Below are 24,895 nucleotides of genomic sequence, written 5' to 3'. Positions count from 1 at the left end.
GGGTAAGGAAGCTTCTCCTACATGCACCTGACATTCGTCATGGCTAAGTAACCCACAAATAACGAAGCAGGATTTCTTCGGCTTCCCGTTCCCTCAGCTCGGGATCTTCTTTTCTCTGCTGTCAGTTCGCCGAGGCTCGGGCAGCTCTAACGGCTGGACCGGCGCACCTACGGCGAGCCCTTTCACGGGCGAGTTCTCGCCACCGTTCGTCAAAGGCTGCCTATTCCTCGGGGAAACACACAACGTATGGTCGTTGCATCTGTTTTCTGAGACTGAACTGAAGGAAAGGGAAGCTGACGCAGCGCGCGCGAAATCATTCCCCACCCTTTCGCTCCCAGGCGGATGCGAAACGGCCCTAATTGTTTGCGCGCATGGCGTGGGCGTGCGCCTATGCAGCTGGAATCCTTGCTAATGGCTCACACTACGGTGTCGGCACAGCTGTCAACCCATCGAACTGCCCTTTCCCGCAGCTGCTCTGCTCTCGCAGCAAGTCTTTCACAGCGAAGCTGTATACCTCTATTGTCCAAGGAAATTTTTTTATCGTGGTAAGCGAAAAATTCCCCATATGTGGGCCGATCCCGGAGAGAGTGCAATACCGGGCCAACCCGCAGCGGAGGTGAAGCAGGTGTTAAGCACTCCCCATCCGTAGGCCAATCGCGAAGATAACGTGATGCCAGACAAGCCAGCGGCAGAGGTGAAGCAGGTGTAAAGCACTCCCCATACGTGGCCCCTTCCCGAAGATGGCACAATGCCGAACCGACCCGCGGCGGAGGTGAAGCAGGCGTTAAGCACTCCCACCCATGGGCCGATCCCGAAGATAGCGAAACGCCGGGTCGACCCGAGGCGGAGGGGAAGCAGGCGTTTCTCCCTCCCTATATGTGGGCCGATCCCGAAGATAGTGCAATGCCGGGCCGAACCGCAGCGGAGGTGAAGGAGGTGTTCAGCACTCCCCACCCGTAGACCGATCCCAAAGACAGTGCAATACCGGGTCGACCCGAGGCGGAGGTGAAGGAGGTGTTAAGGACTCCCCACCCGTGGGCCGATCCCAAAGATAGTGCGATGCCGGACCGGCCGGCGGCAGAGGTGAAGCAGGCGTTATGCACTCCGCATACATCTGCCGATTCTGAAGATAGTTCAATACCGGCCCGACCCGGGGTGGAGGTTGCAGTTCGCCATTATGGGGCCCGCATACACAGCTTCGCTAGTCATTCTTCTTCACAGGGTGGAAGGGCATTGAGATTTTTTTTCTTGACCACGACAACGCCATTTGTGAGCCAATGCAGGCTTCGCCTAAATAACGAGCAGAATAAGAAGTAAACATTTGCAGTGATAGAGAGCCATTGGCCTCTTGCACTGGTAGGATGGCGCCGCTGCTTTGTAAAGTACTGTTCTGTGCCACTAGGCAGCGAGCGGCGCCTCCTTTAAAAAGCACCGCATATTTTTCATTCGCAACTCGCACCACTGTTCACGGCCTAACTGCGGTATCCCTGTGCCCCTACCAACATCCGTGTCATATCGTAGCGCGGATCAACCAGCCTGTATACTTTTTGCGGATTTCGAAAAATTGAGAGCATTGAAAATTCTTTTGACGAACGAAGTCTACAGCGTGGCAATGAACTCTACGCCTGGACACCCATTTACTGTACGAAGCACAACAACAAGTACAACAAAAGTTGTCCTTATGGTTGGCCCTTCGCATATTGCTGCATATTGCTGCTGCCGTATTGTTCAAATGAAAAGCCTTGAGTGCGACGTGCGTAGCTCATGCTCTTAGCTTGGTGGCGGTGAATGAATGCGCGAAGCGTTTTGATGCTCTTGAGCTATCGCCCATATATACGCACACATAACAAGGAGCTATGGTATTTTTTCTTCGATGCCTACCTACAATGTAGGGTCGTTCCTAACACGCCTCATGTTTTCGCGGCGCTTTCCCTTGACGTGCATGACTGGTGCGACTGAAAGTCCACGACTCGTCGCAGTGGCGCTGTACGTTTTCCTCAAAGTACCAGCGCACGAGGTCTATATGGAAGGCTTAGTGCACGGTATCGCGGAATGTGAATGGATGCATGAATTATAAACAACGTGCAAAAATTAATGTCGATACCCAGAATGGATTAAGTGCCACCATTACAGCTTGACGGAAGTGAGTCACATTCGGTTTGACCCTGACCCACTTGCGTGCTCGCTGTTTCCCAGGCATACTGCGTGCGGCTGTAGTTACAAGGCATTTTCGCATGTGATAAAGGCAAAAACAACTACAATGACGCTACCGAAATCTCCCTGTGCTATTCAAAATTTAACATCCTAGAGGCATGGAGGGAGAAAAAAAAAAACAAGGAAGGGACGTCACGTGACAGCCTTGAACCTGAGCCATGAAGCATGTAAACAAACAGGACCTCGTCACATGATAGGCAAGCGGTAGCTTCTAGTCGCCTACATTTGGGCGCGTCGATGTGCATCTCTTTGTTAACGTTTCCTTTTTCGGCGTCATTTATCGTACATGCAAGCGTTCGTAACTCATGGCCTCTGAGATCTGGCAGAGCACATTGCGTGTCGAGGGCCTCGTAGGATCGTGGAGGCCATGAACAGCTAATGCATCCGCGTTTGTTGAGCCTAATGAACCAAGAAACCGAGCACCGATCTCGAATGCAGTGCGCAGTTGTAACTACTACATTGCTGTCCAAGCATCATGACTCAAATCTATAGCAGAAACAAGTATCTGTTGCGAACGCCAGGACGAAACAGTGCAGGAGGACCACGTGATAGAACCTAAGCGGGCGGCTGTCACCCGGTAAAAATTACCGCGAAACAAGCAATCTCTCGAGTGCTCCGGCAACCCTGTGGGCCTATTCGTTCTTGAGAGCCACCTTGAGCATGGACACCTCGGAGTGACGGATGGAGTCAGACGAAGTTGGCTTGCCGAGACTAGTTGAGTGACGTCATGCTTCCTAGTCCTATGATTGTGCACCATTTCTAGTACTTTGGTGACATCTGCGATTCATTTTTAAGATATTCATGTGAAGTGAGATCAGTCGACCATTATTTCAAGTGTACGACGAGAAGCCGAATCGCAGGAATCCAAAGGTGTCCAACAGCTATTACCACAGGAAATACAATTCGCAAGAGACAATCCGATGGCAACACAAATGCTGTTGAAACTGGCGCTGTCAGTCCTTTAGCGCATAATAATTGATTGTGTACGTTATTATTCCTATATATGTGCTTCTCGCACGGAAAACATTGCTGCAATATATTGCTACAATGTTCACTGGCACTGCACACACTGGTTACGCCGGTTCTGTAGTTTTCTTTCTAGCTTTGTTAAGACCTGTACTCCGTGGTTAATGGGTTTTACGCTGTTGGGCGCGCCGATGTGCATCTCTTTGTTCACGTTTCTTTTTCCGTACACAGGTTGGCGGCTACTGTGGCTTGTCTAGAGAACGAGAAGATGCCTGTTTAGCGTGGCTTCAAGCGTCAGCGCTGCTTCCACTGTCTATTACAAGAATGAGACCTGCAGAGGACACCGAGGTAAGCTTCCTCTATTTATAATTTGCCCCCGCCAAAATAAGAAAGCGCGTTCCTCAAATTGTCGTCACTTTCCGAAAGCGAGTGTGTGATTATCGAAATGTTTAACAATTTTCATGGGGCTATTGAAACACTTAGCAAATAGCGGCATATGCCCCGTATAAAAACAGAAGCCAAACCACGACAGCGCTGTCTTGTTCGCCCGCTTTATTGCGTCTCCTATCTTTGAGTTTCTCGTGTCTAAGCCTCCTTACAGTAGGGAGTTGTAGACAAGGGACAACCAAGGTCATATAGCGCGGTCATGGTGTGGATGACGAATACTGAACGATAAATCACCGCTGTTTTCGAGAGGTGGTAAGCCTCAAGCAGGGTGATCTTGGCATGCAAAAAGAAAAGAAAAAGGAGGTGCAGCACCATAACGTCAAAAGTATCGGACCAACACGTCATGGTCACTTCATAGAACGCGGTAGGTCTTTGTGCTCCCGCTCTGCAGAGCATCCGAAGATGTGCCCCGCATTTATTAAAGCTTCAGGCAGCCACACACTCCCTTCCAGTATGCCGAGTATCGGAGGTCCGTGTTGGACCAGTGCAGCGAGGGAAATAGCGAATGGAATTGCTTTACGAAGAGTTCGCTTTTGACTTCACGTAACGCTCACTCCTAGTTTATTTCATTCCTCAGCGGATTTCGGATTGCTTTGGCTGATGACGGCAACCGTTTACATTGCTTCCGACAGGAAAACTAGCATTAGCTTCACTGCAAAGATCCAAAAGACAAATTATTTATGTAAGATGTCACACCTTGGTAATTATTACTTGACGAATTAAACGTAGCATTGACACGATGCTCTCGAGCACTAGATTGACGAGCAGCATTTGTCCATTCAACTACTACCGCTGTGCTAGAACGCGCGGCCGTGTACTTTTCTTGCTTTCTTCATGTTAACGCTACTGCCATTGCTTTAAGTATGAACCGACTAGAACGAGAACAAGCTTTCACCTTAAGCCTAGAGTTTTATGCGTGTAGCAAGCATACATATTATATTTCTCGATTTATTTTTCGAGCATTGTTCCTCCTATTTTCTTTCGTATCCATAGCAGTGTTGGAAGCGTTAGACAGTAACGCAAACCTAGAACCCTACAGTAAAAATGCATCCGCTTCTGGTAATCAGGGAACGTGAAGCGGTCGACCCTATCTTGAAGCATCTCTATTGTCCTAAATTTCTTTCCCCGCACCATGTCCTCATCCTGACCTCTTTCTTTCCTAACCATCGCTGAGAACACTGGAGAAGATGGCGATTAGTTTCGACAAGTTTAATAAAAACGTCGCAGTTTCTCCTGAAAGGCAAAGCATTGATTGCGATAGCAAAGAAGTGGACAGCTAGCTACGCAAAGTAGATATGGTAGATTTATGGGCCTTAGAAATTTGTAAACATAGGCATACTACGTAAATTAACAAGCATGGGGTGCCGCCCACACAAGCAAACATGAACAGATCTCGCTCGATGACCGAGGAAGCTCTCTGTCAAAACGCTCGAGTAATGTAGCGCGGAAGCAGCAGCGAAAGTGTTGACCTCCGTGCTGCTTATCGCATAAACTCGATGTAAGCCGCGAAAACGGCGCACGTGGCGGACTCTTTCCCCGTCGCAGATCAATTTCAAGATGCAGCGGCTCGGCACGCCCATTGTAGAACGCGTCCCCCACCTCCTCACCTTCCCCCCGGATCCTTGCGCGTGACTGAATAGGGCGCGCTTCCTCCCCGCATTCCTCGCTTGCATGCGCGAGGTGGAGCCGCGATCGCCGGCTTATCGTCGCACGCTTTTACTCGCACTTAACAGCACATGGCGCGTCGCGACACATTTATCGTCCTGCAACTCTATACGGAACTTCACAGTCACGGCGACGACGGAAATGCGCCTGGAATGTCTATAATTGCTATCGCAGTAAAATTCAATTATTGGATGGCAGGGCGCGCGGAAGCTACAGGGTTGTCCGATATTGGTCTATTAACGATTCACATGCGTGTTCCTTCTACTCTTCTAGATGATTGGAGGCAGCGTCGTGCAAGTGCGCTCCATGCAAGGTCCACTTATGCGCTGCTTATTTCACATATCCATGCGTTTTCGCTCGTGAAAGCATTCCATAGTAGGCACTCGAGTGCGACATCTCGGGGTTCTACGGTTGGCCATTTCAGCAGATGCTATGCTCAACCTTGTGAAGCATGATGAATTTTCATCAGGTTAGTCCGGCTTTCTTTTTCTCCAGGCAGAGGACGTGACAACAAGGCTCATGAACGCGTCAGCGGCCTCTCTCGCTGCCCGAAGGCTTTTGTTGGCGTACATGTACACCGTCTTCTACGAGGCACACTTGACTGGCAGTGCCGTCGTGCGAGCACCATTTTACGAGTGAGTACTGAAGAAAAGTGAGAAGAAAGCTGTTGTGAGTGCTGTCCAAAATCAGAGTCCCACATAGTAGCCTGTTCTTTTCATTTGGGGGGGGGGGGGGAGGCATTAAACTGGATGCCACGATATGGGTTCAACATTGCACAGAACGCGGGCAATGGGATGAGGGAGATACAAACAAGACAAATTCTCCGACTGTCACATTCTTTTTCTATTCATTTGTGTGGCTCTCATTAAACGCCATGTCGAATGAATACCTAGTCGAGTTAGCGGAATATGTATAGAGTGAAGGACGCATTGAATGAGAATTACCAGGTCAAGTAAAGGTTAACCATCACATATCTTTGGTTGGCTATATTGTACTGAGAAGGAGAAAAGTGGAAAGAATGATGACAAAAATAAAAAAAAGATAAGGGAACTTTGGGAAGGATCAAGAAATATGACTAGGGATGCACTAATTCTCGAAATTTTGAATACATTGCAAGTAGAACTTGCCGTTCGATTCCAGAATTCATTACTCGATGTTATCAACAACTTGATCATTTGTTATAATGTTGCAATGAATGACAACGGTTCTTGCATTCTACGGGGTGAAAGACTGATGACTAGTGGTAACCATTCGAATGATTTGACACACCCGTATTTGAGCGAGCGTGTGGAGTTCAGTTTTCCATAGTAGTGTCCAGTGGTTCAATAATCTTACGCAGCTGACTAATTTGTTGGCTCGATCTAGGGAAAACACTTTATTGCGTGGCGCAAATCGGAGTTTGTTTGGACGCATTTAAAACAATGTACGGTGCTGCTGTATTGCACTAAGCGTCTTCAAGGAGCACCCTACTCCACTAAGTGCATATGGGGACGTTTCGTTCCGTTGCTTCATTGCTTTCATTGTCGTGGCGCCACAGATACGGCCACCGTTCAGTTGTTTTTCATTTACGAGCTTCTCACTTGACTTGGCATCCAGTTATAGAAGGCGGCACAGGTGTAAAATGGCAAAATAGGCCTTTTGGGAAAGCATTTGAAAATGCTGGTCTTAGACATAGCCTAGCCCAGGGTGCACGTTAACGGTTATGTTGTACTCACAGGCCATCCAATGCGAGGCAAAACGCACAAGATGGCGGAACAGTTTCAAAGAATGGGAACGTCGAGTGCCCATCGGGTGTTCTTCCGTCGTTTTGACTCAGAGGTAGCCGGTTATTCTTTCAACCTACTTATCTTCTCGGTTTTTGCCTAGATATCCCCAGTGGAAAAGCAATAACACAAGCAGGTGAAACACTAAAAAATAACGCAATTTGTACTGTCTGCGCCAATATGAAAGGGAACACTTGCTCACTGCTCAAAGGTTAATTCTTTGAAATGTACAAAGCGGAACCTTAATTACGGTGGTTGACCATGTACTTCGTGTGTTGACGCATCTAGCTGATGAACCTATATTTATTTTAGCGCAGAAACAAATAAAATTACTGCGTTTAAGCACAAATCTCGTGTTTACTGTCATATTGGTGTACCGTGCAAATACACAGTAGGGGCCCTATAACGTAAAACTTATCGAATATGTTTTTATTCTAATCTCCTGACATCACATTGAAGTGACCACTGACGCAAACATTGCGCCGTAACCCGTAGGATTGTTTCAAAAGTCCAATCAAATGCGCTTTTCGTTTATAGGAGGCCATATTTTTTTTTGCTTTCAAAGCGAGTAGCATTAGCAATTTAGTAGTTTTTCTGATATAATTGGCTGACAAGAGTCGAGAAGCACGCTCAAGGAGAGAGAGTTTCGATGGAGCCCAGCCCGCACAGTGAAAGTTGATAATGAGATGAGGAGCGTGGTGCCGGCATCTGCGATTGGTCCGTTTCCCCTTTCTTAGCTTGCGATGGCCGGTCGAAAATTGTGGCGGCGTGCAACGGATGGTTAAGAATGCCACCAAGATAGAGCCTTAGGAAAGAAGAGTTGGCAGAGCGATGTCGTATATGTGCCGAAAAGGCTCGATAACGTTATTGTGCTACGCAAAAGAAAATTATAGGATTTTTTTTATTACACGCAAACAAATCCATGTTCCCCGGCAGCTATGACTTGCCAGTGCCATAGCGTTCGACAGGCAGCCATCTTCTATTCTTTCCGGAATGGGGCGGTCTCCTGCTAATCAGAAAGAAATGCACTTTTGTTCGCCATAATAATGGGTCTTTAACGCGTATACATAATTTTGACACGGTGAGATTTCGCGGTTTTATGACGTCGTGTGACAAACAACCGAAGTTGGCGCAGCCCGAAAACGTTTAGTCAACAACAGAGGGCTAATAGCGAAAAAGGCGTCGAATCAGGAATAATGATTTTTGTTTCGTTTGGTCTAATTTTGCATAATCAGTGTGCATATCTCTAATCAAATGGGGCCTTTTCTAGGTTTTTGTGCCGTCGCCTGACAGGCAGGCGAAGGGGGTGATAGCCAGAAAACGTTTTGACCAATCGTGGATCGCTGATTGCAGAATAGGAATAGACAAGTTTGGAATAGCTTTACGTTATAGCGCCCTAGTTACCAACAAGTCCTAACCGCATCATGAGATCTCTAGCTTTAGCAGGATCCCACCGTTTTGAGGTACGCCGTGGTTGCGATGTCTTGCACGCCAGCTTTGAACTCAGTTGCTCCTTTGCGTGAAGTGGGCTCGCAGCTGCTTACTAAATAGGGAACATTGTCAGGCTTAATGGGAAAGCCAAGCACTTCATCATGACCACTGCGTAAGGACGCCGAAATATAGAATTTCTACATTTCTAGCAATGACGCAACCTGTGACGAATCAACGCGTTATTTATGAACTCAAAAAGTTTCACAGTGCTTACGTATATCAAAGTTATAAGCTTTCAAAAAAGTCGATGAATATTTATTTAAGTCAAACGAGTGCTGAACACGGCTAATAATTATTACGGTAAAAAGACACAGCCAACTACGTAGAGTGCTCGGAATGCAGGCTATGGCTTTGCGACAGCTAGTACCCGCGATGTGTGCCTCAGTGCATTGAATTCATGCTTGTAACAAGAACAGGCAGCAACGGTGGAAGGACAACGATATATATTTATATATATATATATATATATATATATATATATATATATATATATATATATATATATATATATATATATGCTACATTCCACCGCTAAGCAGCACTGGAATGTAATGGGACATGTACGGAAGCCAAAATTCCCTATAAGTATACTTAACCTTGTTTGCATTTGTGTTTGCTTTGAACAAAAACAAATTAAGTAGTAGGTGTTAAGGCCTCTGGACAACGCAGTAGTGGAAGAAAGGGCGGGGGGGGGGGAGACTCCGGCTTAATTTCCACAATATCTCGATCTTCAGTATGCACCTAAGTACGGTACACAAACCTTGCCATTGCGCTTACATCGCAATGCTGCCGTTGCGACAGAAAGTTGAACCACGACCTTGTGTACAGCAATAGTGAACTACTGTACCACAGTGGCTGATTTTCGCTTGTCGACCGAAAGACGCTGAGTCCTTTTCCATAGCGCCAGAGTCCATGCTGTTACGGACTTTGCACCGCTGCACCACTATTACGACTTTGTGGTCCCGTAGCGCTCGTCACCCGTTTCGTGACAAAGCGTTGGTAGCGAAGACTCCGAGCCAGGCGTCGATGAGAATAACGAAAGGGATTTTATACATTATATACAGGTCATTGTACAGGACAAGATCGGATCGGCACTGGGGCCGAGAGCTCACACAAACGCGACTGTTCCCGCACGGCGACGTCCGGCGAAAACGCGTGACACATCTCACCCCAGTCGGGAGCGACACTGTCTCCGGGTGGGTCGGCGGATCCTGTTTTTTCAGGCCGCGCGTCGCTGCTTTTATAATCCCCGAGGAACCATTGTCACTCAAACGGCCCAATACAAAGTCAGCACACGACGGTCGTCCGAGGGGTCCAACCAGCGACCGCGCTGGCCACCCGGTTCAAAGTTCGCGCGCGCGGTGACCTCCATGCAAGAGGAGGTGCGGCGCCGGGCTGTCTGGTACTCGCTGACACGTCCAAACATGCTGCTCGCCGAGGCTTCTCCCGCAGGACACCGCTGCCTGACGGCTCAGCATCTTGACTTGTGAAGGGAGAATTAGGGCGCTCGCAGGATAGATTCTGCATCTTGCAGATTCGGAATCCGGGCTTGTGGTAATGGCACAACAGCATCCCCGCCCTCAGATAAGGCGCCGGGAAGACGAGCTGCCTCCACGTGGCTCGGATGCCAGGCGCGCACGTTCGTCAGGCTCGTCCAAGTTCACGTCCAGTGTCGGGACACCAGGTAACTTCACGTGCCCAGGTCCGACTCGCCAGGACAGGAGCTCTGCTCACCGCGTCGTCGCCAAGGCACCTTGACCCGCTCCGCTCGGGTCGTTCTTAAGACCTTGCTTCTCGCCACTGGTCCCGCTTGGTCGTTCTGCAGCTTGCAAAACCGACCGGCAAAAGGCAACACCCAGCACGAACAAGTGCCCTCTGTCTCCCGTCAAACACCAGACAAGGCCATAATCCAAATCAACCTAACTAAATCGCTATCCCCTTTTTGCTCCCGCTGCAATAAGAGGCAGGTGTACGATCTAGCACACAAGGCTCAAACAACCAGTTTTCAAATTAACAACACACCAAAATAGAAACAATTAATAATCAGCAATAATAATGACAAATAGAATGGTCCCCTTGAAATCGCTTTGGACCGAAAACATACTGCTGAGGAAGCAAATAAGGTCATTCATTTTTCTCGGCGATATTTTCGCGGAATCCGAAGCTGCTTATATTTGCGACCCTGCTTATCCGTGTAGCGGCGGTACAATAAGCCAGATTCCTTGCCAAATGAAACCCTCTTTTTTTTCACTCCCCGTTTGACGCATTTCCTCAGATCGGCTAGTGAACAATCTTCCTGTTGCTCGCGAATCCGAGTCTCCCTTTCAACTGCAGCCTGCTCCTGCCAGCTGGCGGAAACCGGAGCGAGTGTGGAGCCCGCGTCGCCTAATTGCGGCGTCGCGTCTGTATCGCGGCTAGCACTGCACGCGTCACTCCCATTCACTTCCAGGACCCGCTCGTCTAGGCCAGCCTCCGAGCTCTGCCTCTCCCGTGACTGCTCGCCACTAAAGTTACCTGGATCAGTCCGTGTGCCGCACCGCCTTTCGCTCACCGACGCTAAGTCAAGTTCCCTCGACAGCGGGCGCGCTTTGGATCGCGTGGGGGCCATGTACGCCACGTCGGCAAAGAATGATTTGCCCTGATCCCTCAGCAGCTGCTCCGAGCTATTTGAGAAGAGGTAGGAAAATTGCTCCGGGAGGGCGGCTGACACAGCGGCTTCGGTGTTAAGTTTCCCAAACTCTCCTTCAATGATAACCGTTGCGATCGGTAAACAGACACTCTCCTTCTCGGCCACTTGCCGTATCCTAACGCGCTCTCCCGTAAAATCACTCGAGGAGACGAAAGACGGGTGAACAACGTCCATAGTTGCTGCAGAGTCCCGCAGTGCTCGGCACTTCTTGCCGTTTACCTTAATTTTCTGCACATAGGGCTCCAATAGACGTATGTTTTTGTGAGTTTCCTGTATCGTTGCAAAAGCAATTCTCTCTGGGCAGCTTGCAGCAATGTGCCCTTGCTTTTTGCAATTGTAGCAGGTTAACGGTTTCCGTTTTTCAAAAGAACGCGTCATTTCGTTTCGCTGTTTCGGACCATCGTCATCATTCTGAGATGCATTCTGTCCTTCCCTTACAGTTTCTTTGGTAAGGGATTCGTCGTCCCGAAACTCGCGACGCGTGATTTGCTTCCGTTCGTCGGGCTTCCCGGAAAACCCATCTCTTCTATCAGCTTTTTCTACGCGCACTGCCTTGCTGTGCAAGCTGCGGCGGGTGTAATACTCTTCCGCTAACTCTGCTGCCTTGTTTAGCTTAACCTCCTTTAGCCTATCTTGCAGCCAGAGCCTGACATCCTCATCAATGCAACGGTAGAACTGCTCCAATGCGATGCATTCGACGATTTTGTCGCGGTCGTCGTATACCTCTTCGCCCTTCAGCCATTCCAACAGGTCGGCTTTTAGACGAAACGCGAAGTCAACATTCGACTCCTTGCCCTTTTTTGCATACCGGAACCTCTGCCGGAAAGCTTCGGGCGACAATTTGTACTTCCGCAGTAGCGCTTCCTTCACATCACTGTAGATCTCAAACGCCTCTTTCGATAAGCAAGTTATTACGTCTGATGCCTCCCCAGGAAGCAACGCTAACAGATTCTGTGCCCAAAGGGATCGCTCAATGCTATTCCGTTCGCACACGTGCTCAAATTTCACGAGGTATTTGGCCATATCCTCTCCGGCGACAAAGGGTGGAAGTTGATCGCGTATTCTTGGACCGTTAGAAGTGAGACTAGGCGCTGGCGAGCTATTTCGGGTCTCCAACTCTTTCATTTTAAGCTCGTGCTCACGAATCTCTCTCCTTTCCTCCACGCAACGTTCCTTCTCCCTCTTTTCCTCCTCGCGACGTTCCTTTTCTTTCCTTTCCTCCCTTTCCCGACGTTCATTTATATCCGCCCAGGCCTCTGCGGCTTCCTCAGCCGTTACGTCCCCAGTCCTCATGACCTCAAGGATCGCATTCTTTCTTTTGGTTGAGCCCAACTCAATGCCCAACTCCTCACAAATTTCGAGAAGTTCCTTCACCTTGTACTTCTCCATCGTTCACACTGTCCTCCTGCTGTTTACCCTTTTTGAATATACCTGCCGTACGCTACTATAACACTACTAGTAAGACATATGCAAGTATATCACACACTGCCCTGTTTACCCCCTCAGCATCCCCTGGTTTTCAAAACACTCTTACTAGGCTTGAAACACACAAGGTTATCACAATGCAACACCAAATCCTTCCCTAAGCTACTATAACCTGTGTCAAAGAAAGTCTGGTGTTTGAGGTAAACTTCAGGCACTCACCGCGCCGAGGTAGCTGATGCCGGTCAATCCCGTCGCTGCCATCCACTGTTACGAACTTGTACCGCTGCACCACTATTACGACTTTGTGGTCCCGTAGCGCTCGTCACCCGTTTCGTGACAGAGCGTTGGTAGCGAAGACTCCGAGCCAGGCGTCGATGAGAATAACGAAAGGGATTTTATACATTATATACAGGTCATTGTACAGGACAAGATCGGATCGGCACTGGGGCCGAGAGCTCACACAAACGCGACTGTTCCCGCACGGCGACGTCCGGCGAAAACGCGTGACACATCTCACCCCAGTCGGGAGCGACACTGTCTCCCGGTGGGTCGGCGGATCCTGTTTTTTCAGGCCGCGCGTCGCTGCTTTTATAATCCCCGAGGAACCATTGTCACTCAAACGGCCCAATACAAAGTCAGCACACGACGGTCGTCCGAGGGGTCCAACCAGCGACCGCGCTGGCCACCCGGTTCAAAGTTCGCGCGCGCGGTGACCTCCATGCAAGAGGAGGTGCGGCGCCGGGCTGTCTGGTACTCGCTGACACGTCCAAACATGCTGCTCGCCGAGGCTTCTCCCGCAGGACACCGCTGCCTGACGGCTCAGCATCTTGACTTGTGAAGGGAGAATTAGGGCGCTCGCAGGATAGATTCTGCATCTTGCAGATTCGGAATCCGGGCTTGTGGTAATGGCACAACAATGCGTGTACCATGAAATTGTGTGTTGCGCTTTGTAGTATTAAAATCATAAGCAGCGTTGTATATATAGCGAGGTAGAAACCCTTTAGAACCACTTCAATTTATATGTATAAATATGTAGAATTGGCTGCCTGATTCACAGTGCCTATCATACAAGTTTACAACCCTTTATAGCGAAAGTCTTATCACAGGCTTCGAATCGCGTCAAGAGTGTGTTGGTTTTCCTCTCCTAGAACTACCAGGCCCGTGCAATTAATCTTTCTTTCTTTATTAATACTGTTAACCCTTGCTGGAGGGTTGTTGCAGGGAGGGAAAATAGTAGAACACAAGCAAATTTGACATTTCATAGCATCAGGTTGGGTGCTCACGATACAAAATATCAACCAACCATTCAAATTTGTGCACATCCGTCTGATCTACAACAAAATCAGGTAAGGCATTCGACATTTCAATTACATCCGAGAAAAAATAATAACAAAAAGCATCAACACGTGTGTTATAAGGCTTGACTGCTCTGCTCTGGTTTATTCTCCCGCTACGATTTGCAGGGAACTGGACATATATTTCCTTTTTTATCTTCAAAACCCTTTGAAGTATCTGAAAAAAAATCTTAAGTCTGGATTTTTTCCTTCGGGTTTCCAGCAACTCAAGCCAACACGAACGTAGAATTGTTACCGAGTCCGTCCTTCGGCACCTCGAAGCAATAAAACGAGCAGCCATTCTTTGAATTCTTTCTAGTTTGTATATTAAAACTTTTTGGTGGGGCTCCAGACAAGGCAAGCGTACTCTGAATATGGACGTATGAGAGTTTTATAAGCAATTAATTTGGCATACTTCGTTGCATGTTCCAGCGTTTTCTTCAGTGAATACAGTTTTTGTGAAGCCGTCGAGCACAGGTTATGGATATGCTCTGTTATGAATCTGCTTCCGTCACCACTATCAATTCCGACTCTTTAGATCTTTCTTGATGTATTACTCATCATCAGGTCCTTTTAGTGCTGGTGCATGCTGGCAGTGTGGGAATATAAGTCGCATGAGCTAAAACATGCAATTGATGCCATTGACATGGAACCGCGGAGTGAATGTGCTGCTGTATTCCTCATGCAAACAGGTTTCCCACAGACCCTTACGCGATGAATATCAGCCACCAGTTCCTGTGGGGCTCTGCCGTCCTCGTTTCCCCCAGGGTAAAAGAGGTATGACCATAGTTTTATCTGTCGTTACGTAGTTCTGGTGCTCGTTGATGTCTGCTGGAATAACAGCAAAGAGTGTAGTCAGGTGTCTTCTGGCTCGTACTTTGGGGATCTCAGCATTCGCTTCCGTATGGCCAGAGTTCGTTCCAAGCTGGATGCTTCTGCAAATGGTTATCTATACACTTTCCACTATAATAGCACTTCTTTATTTATTTTGCATATGACAAGCTTAATGCCACAAGATGGTCAACGCTGTCAGATTGCGCTTAAGCTGCCATATCTCGCGCGACACTAATAACGGACTTTCCCTGGTCGATTTCGTTATTCCGTGGCCTTCGCCATGCCAGAATGTAATACACCTGCTTCCTATTCATCATTGGGACCCGCATCGTGCACCGATATACAGAGTAAGACGATGTGCAGGTAGTCTGTTGACAATTTATCCCATGTTCTGTTACTATTTTTATTACTTCTGCAAATGTGGTGTGGATTATGTATACGAATGGGCGCCGTTCTGCCATTTAGTAGCGACATTTCGAGCTCACGGTCTGGCATCAGTGTTTAGGACTTCCAGGACACTACTTTCGATGCCCGCTTTTTAAAATCATTTCACTGTTGCATATTACGATGAAAGTTTTAAGTTGTAGTCTACGAGGAAAGATAGAGCCGTGCTAGCACTGAAAATGTTATCCTTGATGAAGAAGTGGTTACGATTTATTTAGAATTTGAGAACGTGCTCCTGCATTGTGTACACTGACCATGAAGGTGACAAAAACAAGAACAAAGTAGGATGGAAGCCAATAAAGTTTGACTTAAGAGCTTGTGAAATAATATTGTGTATATCCAGCACATTTTATTTTTAAAGAAAGTAAACATGACTGTGTAGGAGTACTGACCTTCCGCATAGCGTTTCTTCCGTTCTGTGTCGTTTTTTGTTTTCTTAAAATTGCTGGAAATATCAAGTATCCAGCTGCATTTGTAGCTATGTCAGGCATTAGCGTCCACAGAGCTTGTGTAACACCAGTCTTTGTTGGAGCAGCGCCAAGAACACAGGCTGTAAACTTCTCAATCTCGCTGTGCAAAGTCGATAGCTGCTAGAGACGACATCGCCTATATCCTTACGGCGAGGTTCTAAGCAAGTCGTGTTTGTTTATCTCAAGTGTTGTGCCCTTACTGTTTTTTTCCTAAGATGACTGATTTCCTCCGCAGGACAATTCCTCAGTGGAGGCGTATTTTCCAGCAGGCCAGTGGTGCGACCTCTACACGGTAAAACGACAGAGTCCTAGTGAATAACCCATAACTCTATTACTCCTAAGTGAAAGTCGATAACGAAGGATGCCGGTATATGTGATATTACTGATATAAAGAAAACAAGAAATCAAAACTAAGAAAAAATAAAAACTAAGAAACAAGTTAAAGTAGGAATGAAGATTGATTTTCTTTGGTAACCGGTGCTGCAGTTTTGCTTGTAGATAAGAAAATCTTTGGCGTCAACTTAAATACTCTTATTGTTTCGTTTGCCTAGGTTGGGGGGGGGGGTGGATGGGGTGTTTACCCCAAAATGCATTTAGACTTGCACTGTTCGAGTTTTTCTGGCCACTACAGAGGCGCGAACCCATGGGAGAAAAGAAGCAAGTAAACGTACTGTTAACGAAACATGAACATCAAAATAAAACAGACCCTCACGCATACAAGCGAACTACATAAGAATCCAAGAGTAATACAAATGTGCCGGCAGCTCTAAATTTTCTCAGACAAATAAGCAATTACTAAAAAAAAACAAGTGTAAGGTCCGTGACCGGTCACTAATACGGGACATGCGTCGTAGCAGCAGCAGAGCGTCGGTCGCGTGATGAGAAATCGGGGCTTACCGCCTGAGGATTATCCGCAGCTCAGCCAAGGTGTTGCAGGAGGGGCGAGTGAAGCTCTTGCCTTCAGTCCCATGTTTGCAGGACCAGCAAAGACCACAGGCTAGAGGTAGGACGGAGGCCGGGTCGGCGCTTAAGCTTTGAAGCTCGGGACCACAGCCCGACAGGCTCGCTGCATCCACGCAGCCCAGCGGCAGTCTTCGAAAAGCCCTCCTTTTCTTCCTTCTATTCTCCCCATCTTCATGAACCTGTGCGTTGTTGTTATTGGCGAGGTGTTGTTATATTACCGAGGTGCCCCTTCCTGCGAGGTCACACCGAATCCCACCAATCTTTCTCTCTTTTTTTGGAGCCACTGGTTGTTCGCCGCACCACACACGCACATATTATTCTTTATATCTGACAAATATGCTTGCACTGATGCGAGCAGTTGATGCAATTCGTCGGTACTGGCGCTGAATGCAAGAAAAAAAAGGTTAAGGTCACTACACACAGAGAGAGACAAGAAAAAGGCAGGGCGCACATAAGTGTCGAGTGCTTAACTCAAGATATATAAAACACACTGCATATATTGCAACACGTGGTCTCACTAAACCAAAATTATTAAAGGCATGCTTCAAATACAACAGTTACTTTTACGTATAGCGCGCGATGAATCTTTAAACACAGGTAGCGATCGTTCCTTGGAAATTACACAAAAGTAGGTACCATATTGATAATCTATCACTTGCATTTAGAGGAAGCTTTAGCTCGGACAAAACTTCAATGCGGTTTTATTCAAATACATATAAAACGCAGAAACGCTTTTCTGAGACAACCACTGAACCAATTTTTATGAAATTTATTGCATTTGTGAGAGAAAGTTAAATTGTATTGACTGTATGAAGCGGAATTTGCATTTAGGGCCTGAATTTTGTTCAAAATATTTTCAAAAATTCGGAAGTTCGAAAAATATAGAAGCACGATGTTTACAAAAATAATAGCTCTGCATGAAAAAAAGATATCGTGGTTCTGTAAGTGGCATCTATTAAAGCATTCAAAGCGCACAAATTCGATGCGTCAATTTATATCTTACCTGAATTCATGACGTTCTGTACAAGGGTTTTGGAAAATGTGTATTACCATATTACAGAGTTTCCTGATATTCATGTGTATTAAATCAATTGTGTCCGCTATAGATGTACAATTATATGCAGCTCAAAGAATTCTGATATCATTTTGCATTGCTGAGTTACAGAGTTGTAACCTTGATGGTTCCGTTTTAGGAAAATTTGCAATTTTCGCCAATTTTTATTAAAAACATTGACGACGTAAATGAAAAATTCTCGACCAGCAGTCACTAGAACTTCAGTTTTTCTTTTATATGCAGCAAATGTCAAATTTGGTGCAGTGGTTGCCGAGAAAAACGAATTCTTCTTTTACATGTATATATATAAGAGCACTCGCGACCTAAAGCTTCTTAAGCGAGAACATCCTCTTTTTGAATGGGTAACCTGACTAATGTTGAGTTTGTATCATAATCATCATCGTCATCATCATCATCATCATCATGTTTTATGTCACTGCAAGACGAAGGCCTCTCCCTGTGATCTCCAATTACCCTTGTCCTGCGCCAACCGTTACCAACTAGCGCCCGCGAATTCCCTAATTTCATCGCTCGACCTTGTCTACGGCCGTTCCCTTCTCTTGGTATTCATTCTGCAACCCTAATGGTCCAGCGGTTATCCAACCGGCGCAATACATGACCTTCGCAGCTCCATATTTTTCTCTTTATGTCAACTAAAATATCGGCTATAGTCGCTTGTTCTCTGGTACAAACCGCTCTCTTTCTGTCTGTTAACGTTATGCTTAGCAATCTTCATTCCATCGCTTTTTGCGCCATCCTTAACTTGTTCTCAAGCTTCTTTGTCAGTCTCCAAGTCTCTGCCCAATATGTCAGCACTGGTAAAACGCACTGATTGCACAGCTTTCTCTTCTATGATAATGGTAAGCTTCCAATCAGGAACTAACAATGTGTGTCGTATGCGATCCGACACATTTTTATTCTTCTATGAATTTCCTTCTCATGATCAGGGTTCCCTGCGATTGATTGAGCTAGGTAAACGTACCTAGATGTGACCTAGGTAAACGTACCTTGTTATGATCACGTGTAGTCAAAGAGTCTTTCAGTTTTTAATTAATCAGTGCTCAAGCTAAGATTCAGCGCTTTGTTTCTTTCCATCAGCCTTTCTATATAACGCCTTTTGTGCGGCCCGACTAACCAAGAACTGTAACAGTGCACTTCTCTCCTTATTTTGTAACGGCTAATTATTGCGCCCTTAAATTTCCCCTTATCTGACGGACACTTCTTGGAGACACGTAATGAGTTTGATCAAAGATATACACTGCATTTTATCCACGCATCAAAAAAAGAAAGAAAAAATGCAAGAGACGACCAAATTACGCTGCAGAAATAATTTAGAAAACGCGTCTCTATTGCAATCTCACGGACACATAAGCAGTAGATTTCGTGCAGGCCTCCTAAGCACAATTGGTGAATGTTTTCTTAACTGCAGGGTGAAGCAATCAATCTACATCGTGGAGGATACGTCACACTAGACGGCGACAAAGTGCCCTTACACGTCAAGGGCGGCTCCATAATTCCCTTGCTTCGTCCCGTCGACGACCGAAGTAGGTGAGTGCCGAGAGCTTTATGTGCCGCGCGAGTAAAGGCACATTCAACGCTGTAGGTTAGCCCCAGCCTTGTGGTGTATACAGTGGTGTAGCCAAATACAGCTAATAGAAAAATCTCTTCGTCTAATGTTTCCTGTTCAGCTGCACACAACTGCATCCATCAGCAAAGCTATGTGTGTGTGTTTAAGTTGAAAACGAGTGCTTTTGTTCGCACTGAAAGCGTGCCTGGGTTGTCAACGAACAGTACGCCTTCAATTAAGATATGTGTGAATAGTGATTTTTGAGACCGTATCGAATACGAATCGATTAATGCCAGAAGTGAATTGAATCCAATCGAATATCGAATAGTTTCGGAAGAATAAATACCCGTTTTCGTAATTAATACAAAACGTTCTTCACGTCCTAGTATTCTTAAATTTAGTAAGTTTCTATCATTACATAGCACGTTATGAAGCATTGTTTATTGAAAGCACAAATGAGGCATTAAGAGCCGACGAGTGGTTCCTTCACATGCCCAGGACGCTTCGGTAAGCGCGAGTGATCGCTGTATAGCCTGTAATGTACGGCGGCTTAAGCGACGTAGCCTTCTCTACTACGCAAGGTCTCATGCTTTAAGTCTATGCTCTGCTCACGGGGCTAGATATTTACCGTAGTTTTTCCGTACTTGTTCCAATGTGACCTCTAATTTGGCACAGTTTACCTTCTCAAGTATTCGAAAAACATTCTAAAAATATTCGCATTTACAATTGTGACTATTCCACTCGATAGCCGAAAGTTTTCAATATTCGTATTCGTACTTAATTGCTTCGACTAACTTGGTGAACATGAGTCGCGGCTTCGCTACCCGCTGTGGCGGTCACATTACGATGGGGAGGGAGCGCAAAAAAAAAACAATGAAAAGAAACGTCCCTGTACCATGCGAAGGGTGACATATATATATATATAAAGATATATATATATATATATATATATATATATATATATATATATATATATATATATATATATATATATATATATATATATATATATATATATATACCAAAGAGAGGCACGCGAGGGAGGTCAACCAGACGAGCGTCCGGTTTGCTACCCTATACTGGGGGAAGGGTAGCAATCCCAGGCGGCCAAAATTAATCGACAACTGTACTCTACAGCATCCCCTCATTTAGACCTTTCTGCCGTTTTGGGATCTTAAATACCAGAGTTTCATTTCATTAGTTAACTTTACCTTCGGAAGCTGGATCTATATATATGTGAAAGTCATTAGATATAGAAAAAAAAACAATTGAAGCTTATAGATCGCTTTCTGCTCTGATCATTTGTTTTGTTATCGTGTTGCTAAAGCACTTCAGCGACTAACACTGAGCGAGGGTTTCTACACATGCTTTCTTCGGCAAACTGAAATCGCGGAAAGCAAGATGGACTACTCTATAGGCAACTCGCAGCGATGAACATTCCGAATTCAGCTGACTTACTAAACAGAGCCTATCTAGCGCACATTTTGGAATCTATGTGAAGCGATACGCTGTCGTGAAGCGGATAATGAAATTCTATACATTTGTCCACTTCACTCCTGTGTGTGTGGCAGAAACCAGCGCGTATGCATGTGCCATCTTACACAATGCGACGACTCCTAAGTCGGCTTGCATTTTGAATTGCTTCTTTTTATTTCAAATGTACCGCCGACTTCCTGGTCGGTTTGCCGTTGTGCGCAGGTGCCATACTGTGAAGCTCATTGTCATCATCAACACGCAACGACTATCGCGAAGCGCTAGTTGGCACTGGGAGGGCACAAGTATGCAAGTGCGATTGTGGCGTAATGGTTAGAGAATAAGGCAGCTGTGCATGTGTAGCCTAGGTTCGATCTCAACGTTCAAGACAGCAATAAATGAAGACCACATTCAGCCATTTGGTTCTGCAATACTCTCGAGAACTAGCCACCTCTATTGCATCTGCAGGATGCACCCGGTTACGATTGACGCACACTTGTTTGAAGCAGCTAGACCATCAGGCCTAACAACGAGCCACATGCTAACGGAAGAAGACAAAGTGCTAACGGGAAGATTGTGACGAAGTGATCAACAGTGGCCGAACAAGGCAAGCGCTAGACAGGAGCCAACCTTTAGATACGATGAGCTGTCTTCGTCAGTCCTCTGACAAAAAACAGACGAGTTGTCTTCGTAAGTGCTCTGCAATAAAAAATTTCACGTTGGCTCTGGACGACGTTTGCCTCGTTCTGGCAGCTGCTTACCAAATGTTAAAAAAACGAAAATGAAAAGTTTCAGAGGAGGACCCGCGCCTCTATGAAAATTATTTTGTTTATGGAGAGTAATATTAAGAACTCTTTATTGCAGTACTGCGACAAAGTTGGAGCTATTCGTCTCTCCTGACCAGAACGGAGAAGCGACGGGTTTCTTGTTCTGGGACGATGGCATCACATACTGTACGTACTTTCATCTCATTTACGCTCCATTTTCACTTCTGCCAATATGCAAAAGATTTCGCGCGACCAAACTACGTTCTGTCCTCACAGCTTCTCTGATGGTGACGTAAAAACTGCTTTTTTTTTCTATGGCGGGGAAAGCCGAGCCATGTTGAGACACAAGGGCAAATGCTCGCATTTGAAGGATAAACTTCATAATCTGTGCATCTGCAGCCTTTACAGTTCACAATATATTAGCAAGTTCATGGAAAAGCATAAAGCAGATATAAAATATTTGATGGAAACGTAAAAGTGTTCTTTAAAAATTATCCTAGCACCCTCATCTCAAGTTCCCGAAACTCGACATTAGTTTAGTGTCTGCAACTCTCGGAATATTTTGTGTGGGGTGACAATGACAATAAAGCGCGCTTAACATCTTCAGACTTAATACAGCCAAATTATAATATTGAAATACAAATAGGCTACAGTAATATGGTACACAGTAAGATTAAAATATACGAATGTGTCGTCCGCACTTATGGAGGTTGTTGATAATGAAATTGGTCACCCAATTTTTAATCATATATGTCACACACGGATAAACCTATATGAGGCGCGAGATAAGCGTACTCTGTTACAGGGTTAGAGTCTCGGTTTGTTGATAAATTTGTTACGTCCCTGGTGATCGGGTCACAAAAATTTTACTGTCCATCAAAAGATTGTGAGCGTGTTTCCGTTCACACCACTCCCCCCCCCCCCACCCCATCCCTGCCCTTCCTTAAAAAAATTAAACATGCGGTTTCATTATTACTGTAGCTCTTGATTATTGTTCCACATGAAAACTGGAAACTACATGTTACTCAGGCAACCTAGATTTTCTTTACCGGGAAGAACGATGACCCATTGCCAATTTGCTCGTAGTTTATTGCCAAGCAAGCCCCAGTAAAATTGCTAAATTTGCGTAGATTTTACCCACGCTGATGATGAAGCAACATTCACTGGGCCCGAAATAAATCGGTGGTGCACGCAGGCACCAGACGGGGTGGTTCCCTAGTTACGGGACCCATATGTTTCCAGCAGCTCCTGGCCCCTGTCCGTCAGTGCGAGCTGAATCGGTAGGGCGGGGCTGGATAACAAGGTCTCCCATCGCTCAAGGGGTTGGGGATTGGGGGTGTTGGTGGGAAGGGGAGGAGGGGGGGTCTTGAGTTCTGTGCACTGTGCCAAGACGTGCGGCAGGGTGCCCTTTTCTCTTCTGCAAAAAGGACAGAGCATATCGTATTCCGCAGGGTACATGCGGTTCATCAGTACGGGATGCGCAAGCGATCCCCTACCCACGCTGAAATGAATTTACTGCACAGTAAATCGCCTGGGCAGTGCGCTTTGTGTCATGGCTGTAGAATAATTATGAGCAGTCACCGTGATCATTTGGTGAGGGGAAGGACATTAGAGGCCCTAATATAAAACTATTCCAATCGCCCGATGTCAAATTTACGCAGCCGTCGACGGAAGCATCGGGCAGTGATCCACCGCCTTCTTTGAACCGATCATTCAAACGCTGTCTTTGCTTATGGATGGTTACTTTTGTTCGCTTCAAAGAACAAATAACGCTACCTATCTTGACAGGCTTTGAATGCATAAGCACGTCTGTGCCTTCCCAACGAAGAAACCCGTCCCTCCGTCTGTCCGTCTGTCCATCATGGTCGCCTTTAACACAGGGCCCTCAGCAGCGAGCGAATTCGCCTCCGTGCTGAGTCTCGCTTCAACGCGAACTAAGCGTCGAGAACACAGTGCAAATGAATCTGTCAACACCCGGCACACTGCGTCGCCATCGCAGATCGATTTCAAGCTAGGGCCCACGCGTCCGCACCATACGCCGCCGCGGCCGGAGTACGGTTGATAACGGTTGACCATGCTTGGCAACGAGAGGAGGCAGCGTCATCGACCACGTCTACGTACAAGGTCTATCAAATGTGACACTGTTCAATTACTTCACAAATGACGGCACGCACCGGCCAGTTGCTTATCCTGCTGACTTACAAGGGGCGAAGAGCCCGCTGCGGCGGAGAGGGATACGGAGGGGCGGAGCTAGTGCAGTGAAACCAGATAACCGGATGAGGTGGGTGGTGCCGGCGTCTGCGATTGGTCAGCTTCCCTTTACATAGCTTGTGGTAGCTGGTCGAAAATCATGGCGACGTGCTACGAAACGTTACAGGCGACGTTAAAAGCGATCCTCAACGAAGAAGTGTTGACCGAGCGATGTCCGTAAACGGGCCGAAAGGGCTCGACAACGTTATACGACCACGAAAAAATGATTATTATACGCAAAAAAATTCAATTTGCCACGCAGGTCCTAGCAGACACTGTCCGCATGATTGGTAGGCAAACATAAATTATTCCTTTGTGCTGTTTTGTCTAGTCTCCGGCTATGCCAAAAAAAAATTCATTTTTGTTAGGAATATTAATGCATCATTAACGAGTACACACCGCTTTGGCGTGGAGAGTTTTTGCAGTTTTGCGACCTCAAGTGATAGAGTGGCAAATTGGACCTAGCCCGAGAGCTCTTCACTAATAGCGGAGGCCAAATGGCAAAGGAGGGGCAGAATAGAAAATAATTATTTTTCTTTTGTGTGGTCTAACCCTGCATAATAAGTGTGTACACGTCATATCACGTGGGGAGTTTTGCAGTTTTTGTTACTTCGCGTGACAGACAGGCCCAAGGGGGGCGGGTGTCCTGAAAATTTTGACCGATCCTGGAGGGAACAGCTGGGAATAGCTTTACGTTACAGCTCATAAGGGGAGCTCTGAAAAAGATTTATAAGAAAAGGTATGCGCTGTGAATGTTACGTTTCATGGCACTTCTTTGTTGGCTGGCAATCTCGACATTCACAGGAATAATTTAAAAAGAGCGTTAGACCTGGTATAAGCAACCTCATTGATCGAAGAGTGCAACAATATAGTCCGCTTATACGGCACGGATAAGCAAATATAGGATACATATAACTAAACATATTTGAAACCCAACAGCGACGCATACGGCGTGATGACTGCGGAAATTCGTTTGGAGTGTCCTATAATGGCTATTGTAATAAAAAAAGTACGTGGAAACGACAACCAACCGGCTGTCCTCTTATGGCTCCGTGGTTTTAGGAACATATGCACTTCCT

At 46.4% G+C, this 24,895-nt stretch overlaps 1 protein-coding gene across 4 annotated transcripts in view; it reads left to right on the top strand.

Moving 5' to 3' along the window:
• Positions 1-24,895, top strand: part of LOC135913114 (lysosomal alpha-glucosidase-like) — a 154,308-nt gene that overhangs the window by 115,354 nt on the left and 14,059 nt on the right. For all 4 annotated transcript variants that reach the window (XM_065445789.2, XM_065445790.2, XM_065445791.2 and 1 more), the window contains exons 15-20: positions 3,412-3,528; positions 5,788-5,927; positions 14,687-14,771; positions 15,978-16,034; positions 19,189-19,307; positions 21,664-21,752. In XM_065445789.2, the coding sequence (XP_065301861.1) occupies positions 3,412-3,528; positions 5,788-5,927; positions 14,687-14,771; positions 15,978-16,034; positions 19,189-19,307; positions 21,664-21,752 (607 nt within the window). The remainder of the gene's footprint in view (positions 1-3,411; positions 3,529-5,787; positions 5,928-14,686; positions 14,772-15,977; positions 16,035-19,188; positions 19,308-21,663; positions 21,753-24,895) is intronic.

Source organism: Dermacentor albipictus, chromosome 2 (assembly GCF_038994185.2).
Source record: "Dermacentor albipictus isolate Rhodes 1998 colony chromosome 2, USDA_Dalb.pri_finalv2, whole genome shotgun sequence".
NCBI lineage: Eukaryota > Metazoa > Arthropoda > Arachnida > Ixodida > Ixodidae > Dermacentor > Dermacentor albipictus.
Note: the sequence above shows the minus strand (reverse complement) of the source record. Positions and strands in the feature narration are given on the sequence as shown.